A 25,107-nucleotide genomic window follows, 5' to 3' on the forward strand; every position below is an offset into this window, starting at 1 on the left:
TAGATTAAAATAAATGTAAGAGCTGTCCAAACTGAAAACAACTTGCACTGACATATCTTAAAATACATCAGTGCCCTTTGTTTGGCCTCAAAATGCATATTAGTATTGTTTTTAGTAAGGCATGTTTGTTAAACTAAGACCTAGTCCTGGCTTAAACTAATCCCTGTCTGGGAAACCACCCCTAGATGGACTGTAATATTTCTCACACGTTACATAAATAAACTATTGAAAACAAGGTAACTGAAACTGTAACTAAAAAAAGACATTAATGGTTCTAACAATCTCTTACGAATACGTCATGGCGGCTGCTAGGATACCATTAGTATTTGTTATACAAGAAAAATATAAAAGACAGAGCATCACACACTTACATCAGTCTATCTTTATGTGGGGTCCATAACAGCCCCCTTCAGAATTGCATGCAATTTTAACCATTACTGATTAAAATTTCTATTATGTTTATGGATTTAAGGAATTTCTAAAAAAATATTATCAGTTTTGTTTTTTAAAATGAATGAAACTCTTTTTGTATTTCTCTTAAAGCTGTTCTTCAACTCTTACAGTTTTCATCATCTTGCCGTAACAGACGCTCGCTGCATCTTACTACCATTTTCTTTCATTGGAGCTTTATTTCTGTGCATATTCAAGTACATTAAGGCTCTGACTGACTTTAGCTTTTCATCTGTATGTACTGTAGTTCTGTTTGAATGTAATGTTTTAATGTAAATTGTATGTTTGAGGTTGAGTGGCTGAAAATGGCAGATGCAAACTATACTGTGAAAAATGTGGACAGCTTTATAATCACCGGATTTGATCACCTGCAAAACCAAAAACTTCTTGGATTCCTCATCTTATTAACCTACATGCTCATATTGCTTGGGAACAGCATCAATCTGTGCATTATAATGACTGTCAGACATTTACACAAACCAATGTACATATTAATCTGTAACCTTGCTATCGTTGATATAATGTACTCCTCTACCTGCAGCACAACCATGATCTCAGTGCTGCTGCCTGAGATTAAAACTGTTTCATATTACTCTTGTATATCAAGGATGTTCTTCTATCATCTTGGAGACATCAAAGTATGCATGGCTCTGACCTTGATGGCATTAGACCGACTTATTGCGATAAGGTTTCCATTAAGGTACCAGAGCATTATAACAAATGCACGAATAATTCAGCTTATTTTGATGACCTGGATTGTTAGTTTCACTGTAATGGGTGTTGTGACATATGTGGCAGATAGTCTTCCTTACTGTCAGCCTGTTATCAAATATGTGTTTTGTGACTATCCTTCTATGGTCAGAGCTGCTTGTGTTAATCCTGAACCCTATTTCTTTTTGCCTACAATTATTAATATATGGCTGTTTTGTGTAGAGTTTCCTTTTATTTTGTGCACCTATGCTGTAATGGCATACAGTGTGACCAGACTCTCCAATAACTCGAGCAAAAAGCAAATGATCAACACATGCTCAAGTCACCTTATAGTCTTGTTTAGTTATTATGCACCAAAGATAGTCTCTAATTTACTAACTCGAATAGGAGTTGTGTTAAATTTAACAGAGCGAAATGCAATATTGATTGTAGCCTCTCTTGTTCCACTTCTAATACACCCCACTGTTTACTCCATCAGGACCAAAGAAATCAGAAAACGATTAGCAAATGTCTTTTGGGGTAAAAAAATTGCACCAATTCATTAATTCACACGGCTTTTTGTGAACTTGGGTCAAAGTTTCTTTAGCTTATTTTATAAAATAGACCAAAGCATACTTGTATAGACACGTTGTAATGTGTGTAGAATAAAAAAATGAATTATGGAAAAATATTTGGAGTTCTGCTCATTTTTATATGACAGTATCAAAGAAATGTTAATGTGTTCAAAAAACTTACATTCTTGATCAGTATTAAAAAAGTAAAAAGCATTGTGCATTTCTTTATTTTAAAGAAATATAAACTGTTAAGAAATAAAATCTTTCTGTCCCAAAAGAGCTATTAACTGTTTAAATGAATTCTATTAAATCATTTGTGCATTGGGATCTGAAGGATGCACAGTACCTTCAGGGAGTACAGGGGTTTTGGGAACATTATCTACTAACCTAGTGGATCATTTAGAAGGCCCTTGTGCATATTAATAAGTCAAGAAAATGCACTGAGCTGGAAGGGAATGGTTTGAATGCCCACTGAAATGTTGTTTAAAAATACTTAAAAGTGCTCTAAGCGAATTCATGCGTTTTAGGCCATAAATATTTTTTTGTTTTATACAGTAAACATCTCCTCACTATCTGCTAGCTGCCTGTTCCCTAAACACACTATAAAAATGCGGTCTCTGCAGTGTTGCGAAGTCCGCTTATTATAAGCGACTTTGGCCTTGTTTTTCTGTAAAATCGCTTACAAATATTGGTAGTCACGGGTCGCTTTTTTTTTGGGGGGGGGCTTGTTTTTTAAGTGTAGTTGCTTATTTGGGCTTGATCCCAGCTCCATAATAAGTTGTCAATCAGATATTTTCTATATGTTATTTAAACGTTAGAGTTTGTCTAGCCTGTTCCCTCTGTCCCACCCCTTTCCCCATACACACAGAAGACAGCAGAGTTTTTTCCCACCCACATCCTGCATCTAATTGGCTCTGACACAGATGGCAACGAGTACTAGCCAATCAGAGGCAGAGCAGGGCAATCTGTTATTTTTCTCGTTAGGAAAACGTAGTCAGTGAGCGACCTAAACTTTAAATTAATGTGTGCGAGTTGCGACTGATGGTGACAGAGTGGACTGTAGGAGAGGTTTTTTGGAGGAACAAATGCGTGGGACAAAGTGGGGACAAAATATGGGAAAAAATATAACAAACACTGGGAGAAAGAGAAAGTAATAAAAGAATCGGTTTAACCTGTCGTGTGGGACGACACAAAACAAAGCACTGTGAAGAGTATCAGTTAAGTGTAAAATACGTGCACACCATGCGGACATTGTACAACATGCTGGCACAGAGAAACACGCTTCCCATTCACTTTTAATGGGTGACATCATGCATTGCCGAACTGAATTGTGAATCCGTCAGCGCTGTGTCAGTGCCATTGCTCGCGGCAGAAGTTGAAAATGTCATAACTTTTCAAGTGCAACGCGTGCGTCAGCCAATCAGATCGCCTTATGCAAATAACCTAGGCAGAGCCAGCCAATTACGTTTATGGAAGACTGGAGTATGTGTACCGGCCACTGTGATTGGCTGTTGGCCACACTTCAGACAAGCCTTTCGTTAAGCGTTAACGCTAAGGCCCGTGTGAATGTACCGTAAGTATTCACACCGCCACCAGCGAGAGCGTCAAAGTAACCGGACGTCATTCATTTTCAATGCGAGTCGGTGGCGAGCCCCGTCGAGCAGCGGCACGGCGCGTCATGTACAGTGTGAGTGTAGAGGAGAGTTTAAATCAGCTCAATTTTATGGTAAAGAGCTATGACGCAGTTGGGGGGCACCCAAGCGGAAGGCGTAAAAGTTCGGCGAAAGGCGGAAACCAGAGAATGCATTCGAGCGTTAGAGCGTCCACTAAACCATTTCTTTAGCGTTGTTACGGCGCATTCACACGAGGCGTACGGGTTAACGCTTAACGGAAGGCTTGTCTGAAGCTTGGCCAACATCAGCTTGTCTGATAACAGTCACAAGCCTTCCATTCACGGATTCAGTCAGTTTCTTGATCTGTTCTGAACCGACATTTTGTGCAGACGCAACCACAGCCTCCCAGACACTGTTCAGAGAGGTGTACGGTTTACCTTCACTGTAAATGTCCTGCTTAAGAAGGCCTCAAAGGTTCTCAATAGGGTTTAAGTCAGGTAAAGAAGGGGGGCATGGCATTAGTATTTCATCTTTAAGGCCTTTACTGGCCAGCCATGCAGTGGAGTACTTTGATGTATGTGATGGAGCGTTGTCTTGCATTAAAAAGTCTTCTTGAAAGATGCAGATTTTTTCCTGTACCGGTGCTTGAAGAAAGTGTCTTCTAAAAATTGTCAGTAAGTCTGAGAGTTGTTTTTTATTTCCATTTTCAACCCAAAAAGGTCCAACTAGCTCATCTTTAATAATACTTGTCTGTGCCTGCCTGCCTGTATTGTGGAGGGCACTTTTTTCGAGCGGTGCTGCGGGATGGGGTTTGCATCTTTCAGGAAGACTGATTATTTTGCAAGACAGCGCTCCATCACATGCATCAAAGTACTCCACTGCATGGCTGGCCAGTAAAGGCCTTAAAGGTGAAAAACTAATGACATGGCCCCCTTCTTCACCTGACTTAAACCCTATTGAGAACCTTTGAGGCCTTCTTAAGCAGGACATTTACAGTGAAGGTAAACCGTACACCTCTCTGAACAGTGTCTGGGAGGCTGTGGTTGCGTCTGCACAAAATGTTGGTTCAGACCAGATCAAGAAACTAACTGAATCCGTGAATGAAAGGTTTGTGACTGTTATCGAAAAGAAGGGTGGCTATATTGGTCACTGAGTTTATATATTTTTTATTTTTTTATTACATGTTTATTTGTAAATGTAGAATTTGTTTATTATTCTCACTTTAACAGGTGAAAAAAAACAAGTGAGATGGTAAAATCTTTGTTTTTCATTTAGTTGCCTAATAATTCTGCACACTAATAGTTGCCTAATAATGATGTACATAGAAATATTCTCTTAAGAAAGCCAAAATTTCACTATACTTAAATGTTCAGGTTTGAGGGTTTGTTAAGATTTTGAATTGACCAAGAGCACTGTAGTTGTACAATAACAAAAGTAATCCTCAAAAATACAACTTGCCTAATAATTCTGCACACAGTGTATGGATTTATCTTAAAGGAAGTTTCTGTTTATTTACGGCTTTAAATTATATTTTAAATCTCAGATGTGAACATTTTAATTGTATAGGGATTGGGCTAGTCCTAAATTAAAATAAATGTAAGAACTGTCCAAACTGAAAACAACTTGCACTGATATCTTAAAATACATCAGTGCCCTTTGTTTTGAATAATGCACATCAGTAATGTTTTTAGTAATGCATGTTTGTTAAAAAAGGCATGTAGTTATATTTCCTAATTAAACTGAGGCCTAGACTAGTCCTGGCTTAAGCTAATCCCTGTCCGGGAAACCACCCCCAAGTGTACTGTAATAATTCTCACACGTTACATAAATAAACTATTGAAAACAAGGTAACTGTAACTGAAAAGACATTTAATGGTTCTTACGTCATCGCTGCTTGCAAGGATACCATTAGTATTTGTTACACTAGAAAAATATAAAAGACAGGGCATCACACACTTACATCAGTCTAACTTATTGCGAGGTCCATAACAGCCCTTTTTAAAATTGCATGCAATTTTAACATTCACAGATTAAAATTTCAATTATGTTTATGAATTTATGGAATTTTTAAATTGAAGGAAGACCAAAAAATATTATCAGGTTTTTTTTATAAGTGAAACTCTTTTTGTATTTCTTTTAAAGCTGTTCTTCAACTCTTACAGTTTTCATCATCTTGCCGTAACAGACGCTCGCGGCATCTTACTACCATTTTCTTTCATTGGAGCTTTATTTCTGTGCATATTCAAGAACATTAAGACTCTGACTGACTTTAGCTTTTCATCTGTATGTACTGTAGTTCTGTTTGAATGTAAAGTTTTAATGTAAATTGTATGTTTGAGGTTGAGTGGCTGAAAATGGCAAATACAAACTACACTGTGAAAAATGTGGACAGCTTTATAATCACTGGATTTGATCACCTGCAAAACCAAAAACTCATTGGATTCCTGATCTTATTAACCTACATGCTCATATTGCTTGGGAACAGCATCAATCTGTGCATCATAATGACTGCCAGGCATTTACACAAACCAATGTACATATTAATCTGTAACCTTGCTATTGTTGATATGATATACTCCTCTACCTGCAGTACAACCATGATCTCAGTGCTGCTGCCTGAGATTAAAACTGTTTCATATTACTCTTGTATATCAAGGATGTTCTTCTATCATCTTGGAGGCATCAAAGTATGCATGGCTCTGACCTTGATGGCATTAGACCGACTTATTGCGGTTAGGTTTCCATTAAGGTACCAGAGCATTATAACAAATTCACGAGTAATTCTGCTTATTTTGATGACCTGGATTGTTAGTTTCACTGTAATGGGTGTTGTGACATATGTGGCAGATAGTCTTCCTTACTGTCAGCCTGTTATCAAATATGTGTTTTGTGACTATCCTTCTATGATCAGAGCTGCTTGTGTTAATCCTGAACCCTATTTCTTTTTGCCAACAATTATTAATATATGGCTGTTATGTGTTGAGTTTCCTTTTATTTTGTGCACCTATGCTGTAATGGCATACAGTGTGACCAGACTCGCCAATAACTCGAGCAAAAAGCAAATGATCAACACATGCTCAAGTCATCTTATTGTCTTGTTTAGTTATTATGCACCAAAGATAGTCTCTAATTTACTAACTCAAATAGGAGTTGGATTAAATTTAACAGAGCGAAATGCAATATTGATTGTAGCCTCTCTTGTACCACCTCTAATAAACCCCACCGTTTACTCCATCAGGACTAAAGAAATCAGAAAACGATTAGCAAATGTGTTTTGGGGTAAAAAAGTTGCACCAATTCATTAATTCACACGGCTTATTGTGAACTTTTGTCAAAGTTTCTTTAGCTTATTTTATAAAATAAACCAAAGCATACTTGTAGAGACATGTTGTATTGTGTGTAGTTCTGCTCATTTTTAAATGACAGTATCAAAGAAATGTTAATGGTGAAATGCATGTTTTCAAAAAACTAACATGCTTGATCAGTAATAAAAAAAGAAGTAAAAAGCATTGTGCATTTCTTTCTTTTTAAGAAATGAGAACTGTAATAAAATCTGTTGTCTTTCAGTGCCAAAAGAGCTATTAACTGTTTAAATGAATTCTTTTAAATCATTTGTCTATTGGGATCTGAAGGATGCAGCTCCAGGGAGTACTACTACTAATAGATCATTTAGAAGGCCCTTGTGCATATTTATAAGTCAAGACAATGCACTGAGCTGGAAGTGAATGGTTTGATTGCCCACTGAAATTTTATTTAAAAAAACTTAAATGGTTGAAACAGTTTCAGGCCGCAATGTTGTCCTGTGTTTCTTTTCCTTTCCTGGCTTCAGTCCTGACCTATGCCACAACTTTTATTTATTGTTAGGGCTCTGGATTTTACTGGCTAGCATTGTTAGCTAAAATAGTTGGAATTAAATTAAATTAAATTAAATACAATCAAATCACAAACAGTCCATTGAAAATATAACAATTTACACATCATTATCATAATAGGCTGTATATTAATATTTTGATATTTTGAAAAGCTGTTATATGTTAAATCAGATAATGTGCACCCTTATACAGCCAAAATTGAATGATCCTCATTTCAAAACACATCTGTGACAATTTTGTTATTGCATTTATTCCAGGAAAATTAAAGGCTGACAACTTGCACTTTGTGATTTTTAAGATTTTGTGAATGTAGGCTGTAATTCTAGTGGATGAAGGGTCCCACAAAAGGTAAACGTCCAGGGGCCCCTTACAGTGTTAATGTGGCCCTGTGCATATGGTTCACATGACGCAACAAACACATAATTTGAATTCGCGCCCCTCAGAAGAGAAGTCACCGACCGCCACTGAAATAACCGCTAATGTAAAAAAGAGCATAAATGTGACCCTGACTGTGAAATTCAAGTCTCTTAATATTACCGGTATTAAAGCATTAAAGTTTGACTTAAGTCTTTAATTTTTCTTTATTTTCAATCTTCGACATGGCCTTATATTAACGATATTAAGGTTATATTTTTACAGATGATTGTAGAAAAAGTAAATAACAGTACTGACTCGTGCCTCAGGTAATCACAGCCTCATTGTATTCACTACCGTTACAGCATCGCGATTGTCAATGCAAAATATTGCATTTGACCATTTCCGCTAATATAACATTTCAGCATGTTACGTTGTAACGTCAGTAGGTGGCGATAAATTAATCTTTTTCTGTTTGTCCGTTTTCATGCTGTGTTGCGCAGACTGACAGGCATAAGTATCGCAAGAGCGGTTCGAGACAAATGCTACGGAATCGTACTTGCGGGACTTGGACATCATAAGCCGATCAGCCTGCGCAGTGCCGCGTGACGTCGAACACTAAATGTGTTCTGATCGATTTACTGTCATTGAATTGAGTCGTAAATAAATTTATATTAGGAATTGAGTGAAAAGATGAGGTAAAATTTTTACATGTATAGTAGATTGTAAGTCGTTTGTTTCTGTCATTTCATTTTCTGTGAAATGGCCAATTTGTATATTTCCTCTAATGCAGAATCTTAAGGGCCAATCTCATTTCTCTGTCTTACCCCTTCCCCTTTGTCTTTGTCTTCCCCTTGCCCCTCGAAACCGAGTAAAGGGGAAAGGGGTAAGACAGATCGTTCGTCTAAAAAATTAGACACCACTCGATTACCATTTGCGTCACTTTCCCTTGCCGCTAACCGGCTGCTACGTAAACAGACAAGCGTTGACAAACAAAGAAGATGCCGTTGTCTCAGGTTGTGGTATTGATTGCCTGAGCGGAGCTCAACAAATAGCGCATAACTTAGCTGCTAGCTAGCGCCTTAACTAGCGATTAAAAAAAAACATTACAATTAAAACCGCTTGAACATTTTATTAAAAGTATCATAAAACATGTGTGGCATAATATAATCTCAATTAAACTGCAGAAAATAACGTTACTTTAATTTTTGCGACACCTTGACATTTCAACGTTCATCAATAAAACGTCTTGATGCCGGCTCTCCTGAGATATTCCTACGTTAACGTTTAGCCCTCTCTTTCAAGTGTGGTCATTATCATCCTTCGTTTCAAGGGCTATGTATCCCTACGCCTTGGCCCTAGCCCTTGATCAAACTGAGAATTGAGACACCACTTCGCCTCACATGAACGTGCAAAACCGAGGTGAAGTGGTAAGGGGAAGGGGTAAGACAGAGAAATGAGATGCACCCTAAATAGCCTATATCTAAATGTAACCATTTTTGCTTTTATTGATTTATTTTAAAGGACATTTCTGTTTATTTACGGCTTTAAATTATATTTTAAATCTCAGATGTGAACATTTTAATTGCACTTTGGGGCAGTTTTCCTAACAGAGATTAGACTAGTCCTAGACTAAAATAAATGTAAGATCTGTCCAAACTGAAAACAACTTGCACTGACATATCTTAAAAAACATCAGAATGCACATCAGTAATGTTTTTAGTAAGGCATTTTTGTTAATAAAGGCATGTAGTTATATTTCTTAATTAAACTAAGGCCTAGTCCTGACTTAAACTAATCCCTGTCCGGGAAACCCTCCCCAAAATGTACTGTAATAATTCTCACACGTTACATAAATAAACTATTGAAAACATGATAACTGTAACTGAAAAGACATTTAATGGTTCTTACATCATCGCGGCTGCTAGGATACCATTAATATTTGTTACACAAGAAAAATATAAAAGACTGGGAATTACACACTTACATCAGTCTAACTTGATAAGAGGTCCATAAGAGCCCCCTTTAGAATTGCATGCAATTTTAACATTCACAGATTAAAATTTCTATTATGTTTATGGATTTAAGGAATTTCTAAATTGAAGAAAAATTGTATCAGTTTTGTTTTTTTTAAATGAGTGAAACTCTTTTTGTATTTCTTTTAAAGCTGTTCTTCGACTCTTACAGTTTTCATCATCTTGCCGTAACAGACGCAGTCTGCATCTTACTACCATTTTCTTTCATTGGAGCTTTATTTCTTTGCATATTCAAGTACATTAAGGCTCTGACTGATTTTAGCTTTTCATCTGTATGTACTGTAGTTCTGTTTGAATGTAATGTTTTAATGTAAATTGTATGTTTGAGGTTGAGTGGCCGAAAATGGCAAATGCAAACTACACTGTGAAAAATGTGGACGGCTTTATAATCACTGGATTTGATCACCTGCAAAACCAAAAACTTCTTGGATTCCTCATCTTATTAACCTACATGCTCATATTGCTTGGGAACAGCATCAATCTGTGCATCATAATGACTGCCAGATATTTACACAGACCAATGTACATATTAATCTGTAACCTTGCTATCGTTGATATAATGTACTCCTCTACCTGCAGCACAACTATGATCTCAGTGCTGCTGCCTGAGATTAAAACTGTTTCATATTACTCTTGTATATCAAGGATGTTCTTCTATCATCTTGGAGACATCAAAGTATGCATGGCTCTGACCTTGATGGCATTAGATCGACTTATTGCGATTAGGTTTCCATTAAGGTGCCAGAGCATTATAACAAATTCACGAGTAATTCTGCTTATTTTGATGACCTGGATTGTTAGTTTCACTGTAATGGGTGTTGTGACATATGTGGCAGATAGTCTTCCTTACTGTCAGCCTGTTATCAAATATGTGTTTTGTGACTATCCTTCTATGGTCAGAGCTGCTTGTGTTAATCCTGAACCCTATTTCTTTTTGCCTACAATAATTAATCTGTGGCTGATATTTGGAGAGTTTCCTTTTATTTTGTGCACCTATGCTGTAATGGCATACAGTGTGACCAGACTCTCCAATAACTCGAGCAAAAAGCAAATGATCAACACATGCTCAAGTCATCTTATTGTTTTGTTTAGTTATTATGCACCAAAGATAGTCTCTAATTTACTAACTCGAATAGGAGTTGTGTTAAATTTAACAGAGCGAAATGCAATATTGATTGTAGCCTCTCTTGTACCACCTCTAATAAACCCCACCGTTTACTCCATCAGGACTAAAGAAATCAGAAAACGATTAGCAAATGTCTTTTGGGGTAAAAAAGTTGCAGCAATTCATTAATTCACATGGCTTATTGTGAACTTGGGTCAAAGTTTCTTTAGCTTATTGAATAAAATATACCAAAGCATACTTTTATAGGCATGTTGTATGTGTGTAGAATAAAAAATCAATTATGGAAAAATATTTGGAGTTCTGCTCATTTTTAAACAAAAGTATCAAAGAAATGTTAATGGTGAAATGCATGTTTTCAAAAAGCTAACATGCTTAATCAGTAATAAAAAGTAAAAAGCATTGTGCATTTCTTTCCTTTTAAAAAACAAAAACTGTTAAGAGTAGTTGGAATGAAATTAAATAAAATTAAATAGAATTAAATCACAAACATGCCATTGAAAATATAGCAAACCCAAATAAAAATAACCCAGTGGCAGCTGGTGATTTCTTTTTCAGGGGTGCACGATGTGAAGCTCGTCACAACATGTATTTAGCACGTCATGTGAGTGGCTCGTCATGTCAAAATATGTGTTCGTTGCGTCAGGTGTATCTTGTCAAAATACGTGTCTGCTGCACACACATCGAAAGGTTTTATGATTTTAAAAAATGCTCACATTTCCCAGATACTTGCTTAATCTCATGTTTAATCCAGCCCAGTCTCACAAAATTTCGTTATATAGCCATGTACATTTTTGATTATTTTTTCATGATATTATCATGAATTTCCGCGTTTTTTCGTGATCGTATAACGAATTCCTGTTTTCGTGTGATTATCACGTATTGGTTACTCAACTGTTTTGTCCTATTTTCTTACTGTCACTTCGGTTTGGAGTTAGATTTACATAAAATGACATCCCTACCCAAACCCAACTCTAACCCTACTTAACACAACAAATGATGTTGGTTGCCACTGGGATGATGGGGAGAGGGCATTCACACTTGTCAGTCGACTTTCCAACACTGCAGCAAGACACTTCAGCACCTGGTTGTGCCGCCAGATGTAACGGCCTTCTTCAGTGTTGCTAGACTTGGGCATAGAGGGCACACAGTGTCCTCGGCATACCATTGGCTTAGGTTTGTGGGACAAGGAAGGACATCATAGGCAGCCCTGACAGTAAAGCTTGTTCTGAATGCCTCCATCTCCCACAGCTCTTTTCAGGAGATCTTCCTCTTCTCCACTCCTTTGGCATACCTTCTTGCTTCCTTCTCCTGACATACCTCCTGGACCACCATCTTGCGTCTCTGAGATGGAGAGGCCTTGCTCCACACTGGTGTACTGGCCCCAAGTCCAAGACCACTCCTCCCTTCCTACACTCAGCCCATGATGTCCTTGTGTCTAAGTGCTGCCTTTGCCGGCTCAGTTGCTGCCAATGGGGTCTACTTCCTTTCGGTGGCCAAGATGGAGGCAGCAGGGGCTACAAATGAATCCAGTAGCATCATCTCCATTCTGACTTTGGCACACTTGTACTACTTACCAGACTGGTAATGGGCAGGTGTAGCATCCCTTTGCGATAAAGTTCAATACTGCTGAGGCACCTGGGAAGGCCAAGCCACTTCCTTACATATGAGCTGACCAATCTCTCCAGCTTTTCCACCTTTGAGAGCAGGACCTCATAGAGGGTTAGTGGCCAAAGGAGACATGGAAGTAGTCCATACTGCACGCACCAGAGCTTCAGCTTACCCAAAAGCAGGGTTCTGTCGATGTTCTCCAGGCCACTGGCTACCTCCTTCCTAAGCTGCTCTACTTGCTCTTTGTCTTTAAGGGAGGCATCATACCAACCTAGGCTCTTCACTGGCTTCTCGGAGACAGTTGGAATGGGTTCCTTGCCAATGTTGAAGCGGTGGGCTGACAGCTTCCCCTTGATGATGGAGATACTTCTGGACTTGCTCGGCTTGATCTTCATGCGAGCCCGCTCAATGTTTTCCTGGAGCTTACTTAATAGCCGTACATTGCAAACCTTAGTCATGGTGATAGTTGTGAGGTCATCCATGTAGGCTCTGACTGGCGGCAGCCTCATCCCAGGTCTTATTTGCTGTCCGCCACCTGTCCATTTAGAGGCCCGAATGATGACCTCCATTGGCGGGGTGAAGGCCAGTGGGGTGATGGTGCAGCCGGCCATGATTCCCACTTCCAGGTGTTGCCAAGCTGTTGTGTACTCCGCTGTTGTCACACAGATTTGGTCGCCCTTGAAGTAGGCCTTGACAAGGGTTGGGAGAGCTGCTGGGACTCTAAAGTAGTCAAAGGCTGTCCACAGGAGGTTGTGAGGGACTGAGCCAAAGGCATTTGCAAGTTCCAGGAACACCACTTAGTCTATGGGTTTCAGTAAAAATCACTTTAGCCGGGTTTTCACAGACTGGGTCACAAGTATTAAAAATTGAATATGTTAATTGATGATAATAAACACTACATTAGCAAAATTGTTTTTTGTTCAGTCTGTTCCCAACAGAGCTATTAATTGCAAAACCTATTATTCAATTATATATAGTCTATTAGGACTTTGGCACCACTGAGACTTTATATAGTTTATTCATGCAATAAATATATGTAGCCTACATGATGTTTTGAACTACGGGTTTTAGATTTACATTAATTAAATGTATGTAATATAAACACCCTTTTTATATAGAACCTTTCATCTTGACTTATGTGGGTTGTCATCAAATGCAAGACTGCAGAAGCAATGGATCAAACTGATACACATTCTCTGCTTTTCATCTGTAAACAATCAATGCGCAGGACACAGTTCATCACTTAACACTTGTGAGACAATTGTCCAAGTATGGCCACATTAATTTAAAAGGAATGTGCCATTGAGTTGGTAAATTGCATATCTTATAAGAGGTAAAAGTACAAGAATTATTGAATAAATAATAAATAACACTTAAAGTTTGTAACAACAAGAATTAATGTCAATGTGACACAGGGTGTGAAATCAGGTCTCAAGAGTTGTTCAGTGTGTTTATGGGTGTCAGTATATGCATTAATTGCCGTTGTCACTGAATTCATCTGTGGCAATCTTCCCATGTCTGGGGTCCTATTAGCATTCCAATGGGATTACCTGTCTGTTGTCTCCAGTGAACAAATTAAGGGCATGTAAGATGACGTTGACACTTTTCAGACAAACAACTTTGAAAGAAGTGTTTGTACTGCTTGGTTACATGTATGACAGCACACCTCACGTCAATCAAACTGTTATGAGTAAGAAAATATGGCTTAATGATAATGTATTTATATTAAACTATAATGTTTCCACTAACATTATCAGGCACGTTATTTATTTAGTATAGTAGATTAAAGTTTACCATTGTTTTGCAACCAGTAATGTTAAAATATGTTAACCTGCTACTTATTAATCTAACACAGAGTCTGTGCTGGGTAAAAGCTAGATCGCATTGTCTTCAGCTTGTTGGACAAACAGGCCAAACTCAAAAATGATTTGTACTTTATGACAAAATATCAAACAATGGCATTTATTTTAAACAAGTGGGTGATGTGAAGTCACTGTATAATATCAGCCCTGACTCTGTAGTGCACTTTAAAATGAGTCTTCCTCTGATAGAATCACTTTTAGTTAGCCTAAGTCTTAAATGTGTGCTGTTATATATGGGACATTGCATTAATGTATTTAGCAGACACTTTTAGCCAAAGCGACTTACATTCGGTCTATCCAGTTCATCAATATGTGTGTTCACTGGGAATCAAACCCATGACTTTTGCACTGCTAACACAAGGCTCTAACAATTTATTTACAGAAACCCACTGTTGTATTAGACTGCTAGATACTGGAATCCTCACAGTACAGCTAAACTGTCACACTATAAGAATTAGGTAACCAAACTTCAGGTTATGAATGACATTTAATCCCTAAAGCCACTCTGACCATCATCATTCATCATCATTCATCATCATCATCATCATCATCATCATCATGGAAAAATGTGTGTATGACATGAAGTACATAGCACCAAGCACTATATAACGGCCCATACGATAGACAATATTGTATTTGTCATCACTTAGAGCACAGGGTCAACATACTGTATCCATCTCAGGTGCAGACTAGAAATCTCTGTGTTTATTTTGATTTGATAACATAAACTACAATAGTTAACATGATGATGACCAATTCTCCTACAGCCTTTATTAATCTAATTTATTATGTTAATTTACTAATGCATTTTTAAAATGAAAAGTGTTATCTGTTATCTGAACAAACATGAACAATTATGTTGGTATTAATTATTAACAAAGATACGAAATGCTGTAAATATATCATTATTAGTTCATGTCCATCTACTGTATTAACTAATGAATAGAAAAGTCAGTGTTAACATAATGTTGCTAAAATATTGCTCTTTTATTTGTTAATGTAATTTTTGTCTTATGATCTCTCCATGCAGGCTTTTCCAAAATGATATGGAAAAACTGGACAACAATCTCAGAGTTCATCATCGTGGGTTTCCCTGGACTCCATTCAGATTACTATGGCCTTGTTTCTACAGTTTTTTTCCTCGTCTACATCTTCACAGTGGCTGGAAACACTCTCTTTCTTGTGCTGTTTGTAACATCGGAAAGCCTCAGAAAGCCCATGTATATTATCCTCGCCAACCTGGCAATATCTGATATGTGTTTCTCCACTGTTGCTTTACCTAAGATCATAGCAAAGTACTGGTTCAACGCTGGAGCGTCTCCTTTTCACGCTTGCTTCTTCCAAATGCAGCTCATTCATTATTTTGGGACCTTAAACTCTTTGATATTGATGATTATGGCCCTTGATCGCTATGTGGCTATTTGTTATTCTCTACGATACCAGACCATTATGACACACCGGTTAATGTACATCTTCAACATCATAGCCTGGATATCCGCTTTCATCGCCCCTACTATAGCCACCTTGCACAGCCAGCAGCTTCCTTACTGCGGTCCAAAACTTATAATTCATTGCTACTGTGACCTCATTTCTATTACCAATTTGGCCTGTGCTGAAAACAGTAAGCAGAAGGTGCTCGCTTTGGGTGTGGCTCTTTTTGTCCTCCTTGTTCCTCTAGCGTTTATCATTTATTCATATTGTCACATCATAGTATCTGTGATGAAGCTGGCAAACGCTCAGAGTCGCTGGAAAACCTTTGCGACCTGCAGCACACAGTTGTGCATCATCGCTCTGTTTTATGTGCCTCGATGTGTCGTGTATGTAGCCAGCACGTTGCAGTTTCAGATCGGCACAGATTTTCGAATACTTCTTATATTGCTCTACAGTCTCATCCCACCTCTAATAAACCCATTTATTTACTGTTTACGTACACATGAGATCAGAAAGATTGTTATTAGGTGGTTAAACAAGCAAAGGGTGATTCAAGAGACAGCCAGGATTAATGTAATTGCTATGTAAAACGAAGGCCTGTCCTTAAAAGAACGCTTAGATTGATCGAATTGAAGACTGTTTTTGTGTTCTGTGGTGTTTTCTGTTAGAAATACAAAGACAAATGTTTAATAATTTCAGTTAAATAACCTAATGATTTGTTGTATATGCATAACACTGTATTCGTCTATTTGATTTAATTGTGGTAAAGTTATTTTGTACATGGCTTTTCAAATCCATCTACTCTCGGCCAAAAAAGAAATGATCAAAATTTTCTGTTATGACAGCATCACTAACAGCTGAATGAAACTGAAGTATGTGTCTAAGAACGTTTTTTCTTTATTAAAGTGCCATACTATTTAGCATGCAGTTCAGCATTTAGTATAAACCATTTTTACAATGAAAACAACTCTTATAAGTGTGAATTTATGACAGCTCTTGTACAAAAAAATTATTTTCTTTGTATGTAACACTGTTTTTTTAAACAACAAAAGGCCTGTACACTATTACAGGACGACACGTGTCTGTGTGTGTGTTTGTTTGTTTGTTTGTTTGTATATATGTATGTGTGAGGGACCAAACAAACATAGTAATTCCAGTAATTTTTTTACTTTGTAGGGATATTTTTTTGGTCCTTGTGAGAAAACAAGCTGATAAATCATTCAGAATTAGTTTTTTATAAAATAGTACAAAGGTACTGTGTTCCAAAACATATAATTCAATACTACTGTGACCACATTTCTATTGGCCTGTGAAAATGTGCACTGATTTTGTTGCTTTTAAACTCTTTAGTTACAATTAAATATGAATGTCTTTGAAAGAGATGTAGCACAAACACACTATTCAAACAAAACATTTTACAATAAGAAAGTTCAAATGATAAAACAATTAAAGGTGCAATGTGTAACTTTTAAAAGGATCTCTTGACAGAAATGCAATATAATATTTGAAGAGTTTCGTTCCAAAACGCAATAAATCCATTTTGACAAATTTCAGTAAAATGTGTTTTCTATACCAAGAAAGTGACAAGATGAAAAACACTATTTTCTGTTACAAACTTTCACATAGCATCTTTAGGTTATAAAAACATAAAAAATTCAAATCCATAACTTGATTTTCAAAGATTTATTATAAAAACGAATTATTTTTTCCACAAAATGCAATGTAAAGTTTTTTTTCAAAATGATATAAATCTATTCAATCAATATATAAATGTGCATTCATCTTTGCCATATATATTCATTTAGTTGACTAGTGGTATACGTTGATAAAAAATAAACTTTAATGGCATTAATCAAAACCTTTACTTGGTTATATTAATGACAATGTCATTGCTGCGGTATACTTGACGCCGTCGCTTAACATTTTTCAAAGCGATCCGCTGTAAAATGTTTTGGTCCTGCTCGATTTTCGTTGACTTTGAGTAAAATAATGGAAAGTTTTTTATAAGATCCCCTGGGGTCAATGTGTTAGAATCACATAAACTTCACAGATGCTGTCGGGAGAACAAGCACCCGTCTCCCGAGTGCCTCTCGCATTGGATGTTGATGACTTACAATCTTTCCCGTCACAGAAAACAACCAAGGTTTATCAATGCCATTAAAGTATTATTTTGCTTTTGTTTGTTTGTTGATCACGAAGTACAAAGTAGATGAGGAAAACGTCTCGGTTACGGATGTAACCCTCGTTCCCTGAAGGAGGGAACGGAGACGTCACGTCGTGACCGACGAATTGGGAGCTCGCTTAGAGAGACCAATCTGCTTCGAATACTACTAAAACGCCAATGAACTTGGCATTGAGATATTTGCATAATGCTGGCGCCGCCCCGCCAGGTGCGCATATAAGGCGCACGCGCAAACAGGGAAACCAGCTTCCGTTCGCTGAGAAAGCCGGAAGGTGACCGGCCTAAACAGCAGGTGGCAGCACCTGTGGCGACGGGACGTGACGTCTCCGTTCCCTCCTTCAGGGAACGAGGGTTACATCCGTAACCGAGACGTTCCCTTTCAGTCGGTCACTACGACGTCACGTCGTGACCGACGAATTGGGAAACCCTACTAAAACGCCACTAGGGGCTGACCTCTTCCAGTGTCTGCTTAAAGCCCTCCGGTTCCACTTAAGGATAGGAGAATTAGGTTTCAAGGCAGAAGGCCGGGCACTAGATGTTCCTTTAACCCCACAGTAGTGCCAGCGACTGGGAAGCGCCCTAACTGAGCGGTATAGGGACGCTGCGGAAGCCACCGCCCCGTTAAGGGCTAATGGTGGACGAAAGTCAACCGTAGTTGAGGTATAAATGACAGCCGTGGCTGTGTAAGCAAAGCAGTGCTCTGCTAAGGGAAACGTGGGCTGGTAGGATTAACCCCACGGAATAATACTCACAAAGGAACCCGTTGGGACACAATGTGGGGCCCTGGCCAAACACGTAGGTTCGTAAGAATACAACTAGTGAAAGGCTGACAGCCAATGCTCCGCAACAAAGGCTGTCAAGGCAGTGGAGAGAGCAAATCAAACCATTACGCATTTTTGCTCTGTTAGCCTTCCATACTGAAAACTCAATTTGGAGCCTCAGTCGGAGGCTGCAAGCCGACTTGCGAGTCTGCTCTCCGTGTCCTCCCTGGTGAGGACAGAACACGAGAGGATACAGGCTCGATACGAACATTGTAGAATCTAATGAACGTATTAGGTGTCGCCCAACCAGCAGCTCTACAAATGTCTGTTAGCGAGGAACCACGAGCTAATGCCCAAGATGAGGCAACACTCCGAGTGGAGTGCGCTCTCAAATTAAAAGGGCAAGGAATGCCCTGCAAATTGTAAGCCAGGGCGATAGTATCAACTATCCAATGAGACATCCTCTGCTTAGTGACAGCTTTCCCTTTCTGCTGGCCACCATAACAAACAAAGAGCTGGTCTGAGGTCCTGAAGCTTTGCGTGCGGACCACGTAGAATCGCAGTGCGCGTACGGGGCACAACAAAGCCTCGGTTGGGTTTGCCTGCTCCAAAGGCAACGCTTGCAAGCTCACCACCTTATCTCTGAAGGGAGTGGTGGGAACTTTGGGCACGTAGCCTGGTCTGGGTCTCAAAGTCACGCTTGGGACAGCAGGACCAAACTAAAGGCACGAATCGTCAACAGAGAATGCATGTAAATCTCCTACTCTCTTCATGGAGGCCAATGCTAGCAGGGTCAGAGCTTTCATTGATAAAAAACTTCAGACTCGCAAACTGCAAAGGCTAAATCGGAGACCTGAAGGCTTCAGCACCATGGACAGGTCTCAGGAAAAAAGAGGGAGGGCGTGAGGGGTTTAGCCTGCGAGCGCCTCTTTAAAATGTAATAATTAAATCATGCTGGCCAACTGATCTGCCGTAGATAAGTGAGTGATGAGCAGAAATAGCGGCGATATCAATTTTAATGGCGGAGGGACAGCCTACCATCTAACCCATGTTAAAGATATAAAAGCATAATGTTAAAGGGCATTCTCTGGGTCCTCGCGTTGCGAAGAGCACCGGGTGACGAAAAGGTTTCATTAAGCGCGTAAGCCCGTCCTGTGGACGGTGCTCGAACCGCGTCGATGGTGTTAGATACCACTTGCGATAAATCACCTAAACCTTGCGCGCGCTCAACGACCGTACATGGATATCCACAGGTCGGGGCGCGAGTGCCAAATGTGCCCCTTCCTAAGAAAGAAAGTCCTTCCTCAGGGGAATCCGCCAGGGAGGGCTGTCGCGAGGAGCATTAACTATGAAAACCAATTCTTGGTCGTCCAGTACGGACGATTAATAAAAGGCTCTCCTCGTCCTGCCTGACTTTGCACAGTGTCTGCGCAATAAAGCTCACTGGAAGGAATGCGTATTTACGCACCCTCCGCGGTCAGCTGTGTGCCAACGCATCCACGCCGAGGCTGCCCTCGGTTAGTGAATAAAATAGGCGACAGTGGGTATCGTCCGGCGACGCAAACAGATCTATCTACGCACAACCGAACTTCTTCCAAATTAGCTGGACCGTCTGGGGGTGGAGTCGCCATTCGCCGGGGGCGCAGCTCGGAAGCGCGTACCGCTGTATTGAGCGATCCCGGGATGTAAATGGCACGAAGGGACCTCAGATGCTTCTGACTCCAAAAGAGGAGATGACGAGCGAGATGCGACAGGTGACGAGAGCGCAAAACCGCCTTAACGGTAAATAACGCAACAGTCGCAAAGTTATCGGTGTCGACAAATACATTCTTCCCTCGCATCTCCATAGCGGAGCGTACAAGTCCCAGATATACAGCGCACCGCTCGCGGCAGTTGGGGTGCTATGCACACCCCAGACTGCAGGCCCGTCATACGTGGCTGACCATCCCGTGCTTAGGGCATCGCATGCTACAGAATGCCAGGAGACCCCTCAGAGGCATATCTTGCTATCAGAAACGCTGGGTCTACTACGGGGAAATTTAAATGACACGCAGGTGTAGTGTTTACACAATGTATGCCGGTGCGCCACGCTCTCCTCCAGACTCGATCGTAAAGCCAACGCTGAAGCGGTCTCATATGACGCAGCTCGAACAGTGTCACGGCTGCAGCATGCTGTCATATGTCCAGGAGCTTCTGAAATTGTATCAGAGGGACCGCGTACTTCCCTCGAATTAAACCGAGGCAAGTCAGAACTGACTAGTTGCGCGCTCTTGTAAAACACGCCAATTAGTTGATCGAGTCTAATTCCATACTGAGAAAAAGGATCCTCTGCACGGGGCAAAGTTGCTCTTTCCCAGTCGACCTGATGACTTAAACGAGCGAGATGCCGAAGCATTAACTCTCTGTGTTCGCGCACGTCTGCCAAGAACGGGCTATTATAAGTCAACGTAAATAAAACAGAATGCGAACAACGCTCTCTCTCTGATATTTTAATGCCGTGACTAACTCTTTCATGGAGACACGGAGAGAGAGAGACAGCTCGAATGATGTACTTAATATTAACATGCCCACCCCACGACGCAGAGCGAAAAAACGGTCTAAGGCGAGGGGAGATGGACACAAAAGTACACGTCTTACAGGTCTAAAGCTGCAACCGATCTGAATATTGAAATACGAGCCTCGGCGTTATCATCCAAAAAAGACCACCTCCGTAGAGCCGGGCGTAAATCAAATCGATCGTAACCCACCGCGTTTTTCGGGTACTATGAGATAAAGGCTGGAAAAACCCTATCATCATATCATCATCTCGGTAAGAGGGACCGGCTCGATAATCCTTCGCCAGCAGGACATCGACTTATGCACGCAGTACATGTGCATCGGATACTTTCACTATAGTGAAACGAAAGCCCGAGAATTTCGGGGTTGTGCCGGTAATTGTATTTCGTAACCGAGGCGGATCGTGCGTAAAACCCAACGAAACGGGCTGGGAACTGAAGCCAAGCACCCAGGCACCGTACGAGGAGAATTAACGACACTACCGGAGTACCCGCGGCGGGGCAGCTAGGCGGGACAGGCGGGACTGCCGGTGCGTCTGCCGTGACAGCATAAGCATCTACAGTATGTGTGTGTGTGACACTGACCTGAGCCCGCTGCGGGAAACGGTAGTCCGGTCTCCTCAGCTGAGGACGCAGACTCCGATGGTTTTGCTGGTGGTCCGGTCTCCTGAGTGGAGGGCTCGGACTCCTCAGAACACCCGCTGGCGATAGAGGAGAGGTAGGGTGAGCTGGTGTGTGCCCGCTCACGGCTCTCTCGATCCTCTGGAGACCTGGAGAGGGAAGAGGAATGCACTCTGTGTGTGGTTAGTGGGCACCGGCTAAACAGCCGGTGGAACATATGTAAACCAAGAATTTTCCACACGACCCTCTATCGGGGGAAGGAGCGAATACCGTCTCCTGAAGAGTGATCCTCTGCCAATCCAGGTCGCCCGCTTACTGGCCACTTAAACTCCCGATTCACGGGAAGCGGCTAAGCGGGCGGGGCGAGCTGCTGACGACCGGTTCCCCCGCGCTGCCGAGATGGAGTCCGAGGAGGGGAACGGAGGTGGTCGCCGCAGGACGCCGACGGCGAGAGGCAGACTGAGGAACCGGCGTGGTGGTTTTTACCAAGGGCAGCTCTCCTTCGCCGGGGCGTGACCACAGAGATCGCCTCAGTCTGCGCAGCGGAGCTGTACGACTCCACAGCCTCGCCGAAGAGGCCGGTCTGTGAGACAGGAGCATTCAAGAAGTTGTTCTCGCCTGCGTCCGTCAGCCAAACACAGCCAAAGGTGGCGATCTTGAACCACTGTCGTGAACATCGCACGACTGAAGGTCGCGGCCTCCCTCGTAAATCCTTGGTGAACCCGTAGCAACGTTATTGCGTGCAGGGCTGAAGCCGCCTCTCCGCATGCCTGACGGACAGCGCCCGTAACCGGACGACTATCTACAAACACGGGAGGGAAGGGTTGGGTGGTCCCTCCAGGAACGCAGCTGCATCGCAACCCCCCGCTCCACTGAAGGGTCCCTGCCCTTAGCAGCTCCATTGGTGAGGGAGGTGAGGGGTGAAAGCTGAAGCTGAACGGCCGGATGGCCGCAAACCACGTCAGCTCTTCGTGCCGTCGGGAAGAAAGGCACAGGAGCAGAGGACCGAGAGGCCCGAGCAGCTCCGAAATACCAATCACGTGGGCGGTACGGTTCGGGCGGAGAGGGGTTAACCCCTCCAACTCTACCGTTACCGCCGCTCGAGCGGGCACGGCCGCCATCTCCGGAACGACTCCACTCCGGAGGAAATTTGGACACCCCTCTGATGCTGCAGAAGTGAACGGGACCAGAAGGAGGTCCAATGGATTCGGCAGACATCGTAGAACACGACTCTGCCGTCTCCACCGGAACCTCAACCGGCTGAGGATGAAAGGCCGGTAGGTGGAGGACGCGCCCTCCGTCCTCCTCAGCGTAGTGATGCGAAGAGCGTCATGCGAGCGCTTGACAGCCGCACCATGGCGGTGTCAGCACTGCAAAGACGCGGACAGCATTCCCGTAGAAACGTCAGTCGTCTCCGCAATCCAAGAGGGTTATGCTCTCACAGAGAGAACAAAAACTCTCCACGAGCGCAGCCTCAGAGTGCTTGATGCCCAAGCATGAAGACCGCGCTCGTGACCGTAACTGGAACCCTTATACCTCTCACATCCAAGATCGCACGGACGAAAAGCAATCCTGAAAAGGACGCTGATCTCCGAATATACGAGAGAGTGGCTGTCTTTAAAAAGACACAGAGCTCTCACGTATCACTCTTTCAGGGAAATCACTCTTTAGGTGCTCAGCTGATGATGCGCACAGGGAAAGGCAACGCACACACTAAACTCAAAACAAAAAATATGCAGAGCAGTGGAATACTGCGAGCGTCCGCTGTGTTAGTACTGCTTGTCAATCAACTTCAGCAACCGTTCCCCGAAGAGCAGATAGTAGCTTCTCAGTCAGATAAAGCCGGCTTTCGAAGCGAGGGAGGCTGATTTCCCTGTTTGCACGTGCGCCTTGTGTGCGCGCCTGGCGGGGCGGCGCCAGCATTGTGCAGGTGTCTCAATGCCAAGTTCATTGGCGTTTTAGTAGTATTCGAAGCAGATTGGTCTCTCTAAGCGAGCTCCCAATTCGTCGGTCACGACGTGACGTCGTAGTGACCGACTGAAAGGGAACTATGATTCTGTGTACTCAACGCGCCGCCATTGTTGGTTTACATTGCGTGGAGTGGTGCGCTGTAATATCTGGAGCGGATTTATTGCGTTCTGTAGAAAAGGAGGAGTGGCGTATATCGTGTTTTGGGAAAATAGGGAGAAAAGATGACAGAAGAACACTGCAGATATTGGATTTTGCGTAAAATTAAGAATTTACTTTTAAATACTAACCTGATATAATACTGATTTTGGCAGTAACTCATTTTTTTCAAAAATGGCGTTTATCGTGTTTTGGAATCAAACTCTTCATATGTAACTATAAAAACACCTGTCAATCAACCTCCTACTGGTAACTGAGAGTTAATGAGCACACGTGCGAAATACATAAACACATTTTAAATGTCAAAAATACACGGGTATGTCACATAACCAGATTTCTGGAATACGCCCCATCAGTGGCGCTGGTCATTAGAGGTCCTTAGGGTGTCGTCCTCCCCGGGCCACACCATAGACTGTAAAACAGATGGACATAGTGTCCGTCACATAGGTTTCTGAATATCGTTTTTGAAGCTTAAAGTAGGCGGTGCCTGTCATCGGCATCTTGGCCATGCGTCACAGCGTATCACTCGCATATTTCCAAAAAGGAGACGGGACGTGGTTGAAGCTGAGGTGGCTGGTTGCTGAACCCACAAACCCCCCCCCCCCCCCCCCCCCAGCTCGACTCGATTGACAGCTGTGGCTGTTCACCCCTCAGTTAAGTGGCCACACTTAACACTTCTGTATTGGCTTCATCAGAGATCCACCCTGGATCCTAGTTCGCGCCCTGCCGGCTTCGCCCTGGCTTCCTGCCCTGCCGGCTCCGCCCTGGCTTTCTGCCCTACCAGGATCCAGGGCCCAGTGTTTGCCTTGTCTGATGTCGGTGATTGTTAAATGTAATGTTCTCTTTGTCTGTATCATTCTGGATTGTTTTGTACCTGCCTGCCTGTTCGTGAATTTACATTTATATTATTAAAATACTGTACTTGGATCCTCTGCCTCTGACTGCTTGCTTTAAGCAACATTATTACAGTCTCCTATGCATGTCTGCTCATCTCAAGTTCAGCTGTGGGGCAAGTGAGAAATTGCCCAGAGAAGGTGGGTCTTTGTAGAAGTTAAGCCAATTGCCGATTCAGAAAATAAACACATATTATGTGTTTAGCCAATCAGCGTCCTCAAATCTGATCAGAGGTGGTCAACTTTTCAGTTGCCCCAACTGGTAAATTCAGGACTGAGAGATTGGGGAGCAATTTTCACTATGTGACAATGGCGGTCACAGTCTACATTGTTCACCCACTTATTACAGGC

The 25,107-nt window shown here is 41.6% G+C and overlaps 4 protein-coding genes across 4 annotated transcripts; all 4 read left to right on the top strand.

The window, feature by feature from the left end:
• Nucleotides 1-228: 228 nt before the first annotated feature.
• On the top strand, nt 229-1,706 carry LOC129446277 (olfactory receptor 6N1-like). Its single transcript, XM_055207230.2, has one exon. The coding sequence runs from the start codon at nt 732-734 to the stop codon at nt 1,704-1,706; it is 975 nt and encodes a 324-aa protein (XP_055063205.2). The 5' UTR covers nt 229-731.
• Nucleotides 1,707-5,682: 3,976 nt separating this feature from the next.
• On the top strand, nt 5,683-6,633 carry LOC129446276 (olfactory receptor 10G4-like). Its single transcript, XM_055207229.2, has one exon. It carries the CDS (start codon nt 5,683-5,685, stop codon nt 6,631-6,633), a length of 951 nt encoding a protein of 316 aa, XP_055063204.2.
• Nucleotides 6,634-9,933: 3,300 nt separating this feature from the next.
• Nucleotides 9,934-10,884, top strand: LOC129446275 (olfactory receptor 10G4-like). The gene has a single exon (XM_055207228.2). The coding sequence runs from the start codon at nt 9,934-9,936 to the stop codon at nt 10,882-10,884; it is 951 nt and encodes a 316-aa protein (XP_055063203.2).
• A 4,343-nt stretch (nt 10,885-15,227) lies between these two features.
• On the top strand, nt 15,228-16,405 carry LOC129445822 (olfactory receptor 1E16-like). The gene has a single exon (XM_055206795.2). It carries the CDS (start codon nt 15,228-15,230, stop codon nt 16,203-16,205), a length of 978 nt encoding a protein of 325 aa, XP_055062770.2. The 3' UTR covers nt 16,206-16,405.
• The last annotated feature ends 8,702 nt before the right edge of the window (nt 16,406-25,107 follow it).

The sequence above is a fragment of the Misgurnus anguillicaudatus genome, chromosome 12 (assembly GCF_027580225.2).
Source record: "Misgurnus anguillicaudatus chromosome 12, ASM2758022v2, whole genome shotgun sequence".
NCBI classification, from domain to species: Eukaryota; Metazoa; Chordata; class Actinopteri; order Cypriniformes; family Cobitidae; genus Misgurnus; species Misgurnus anguillicaudatus.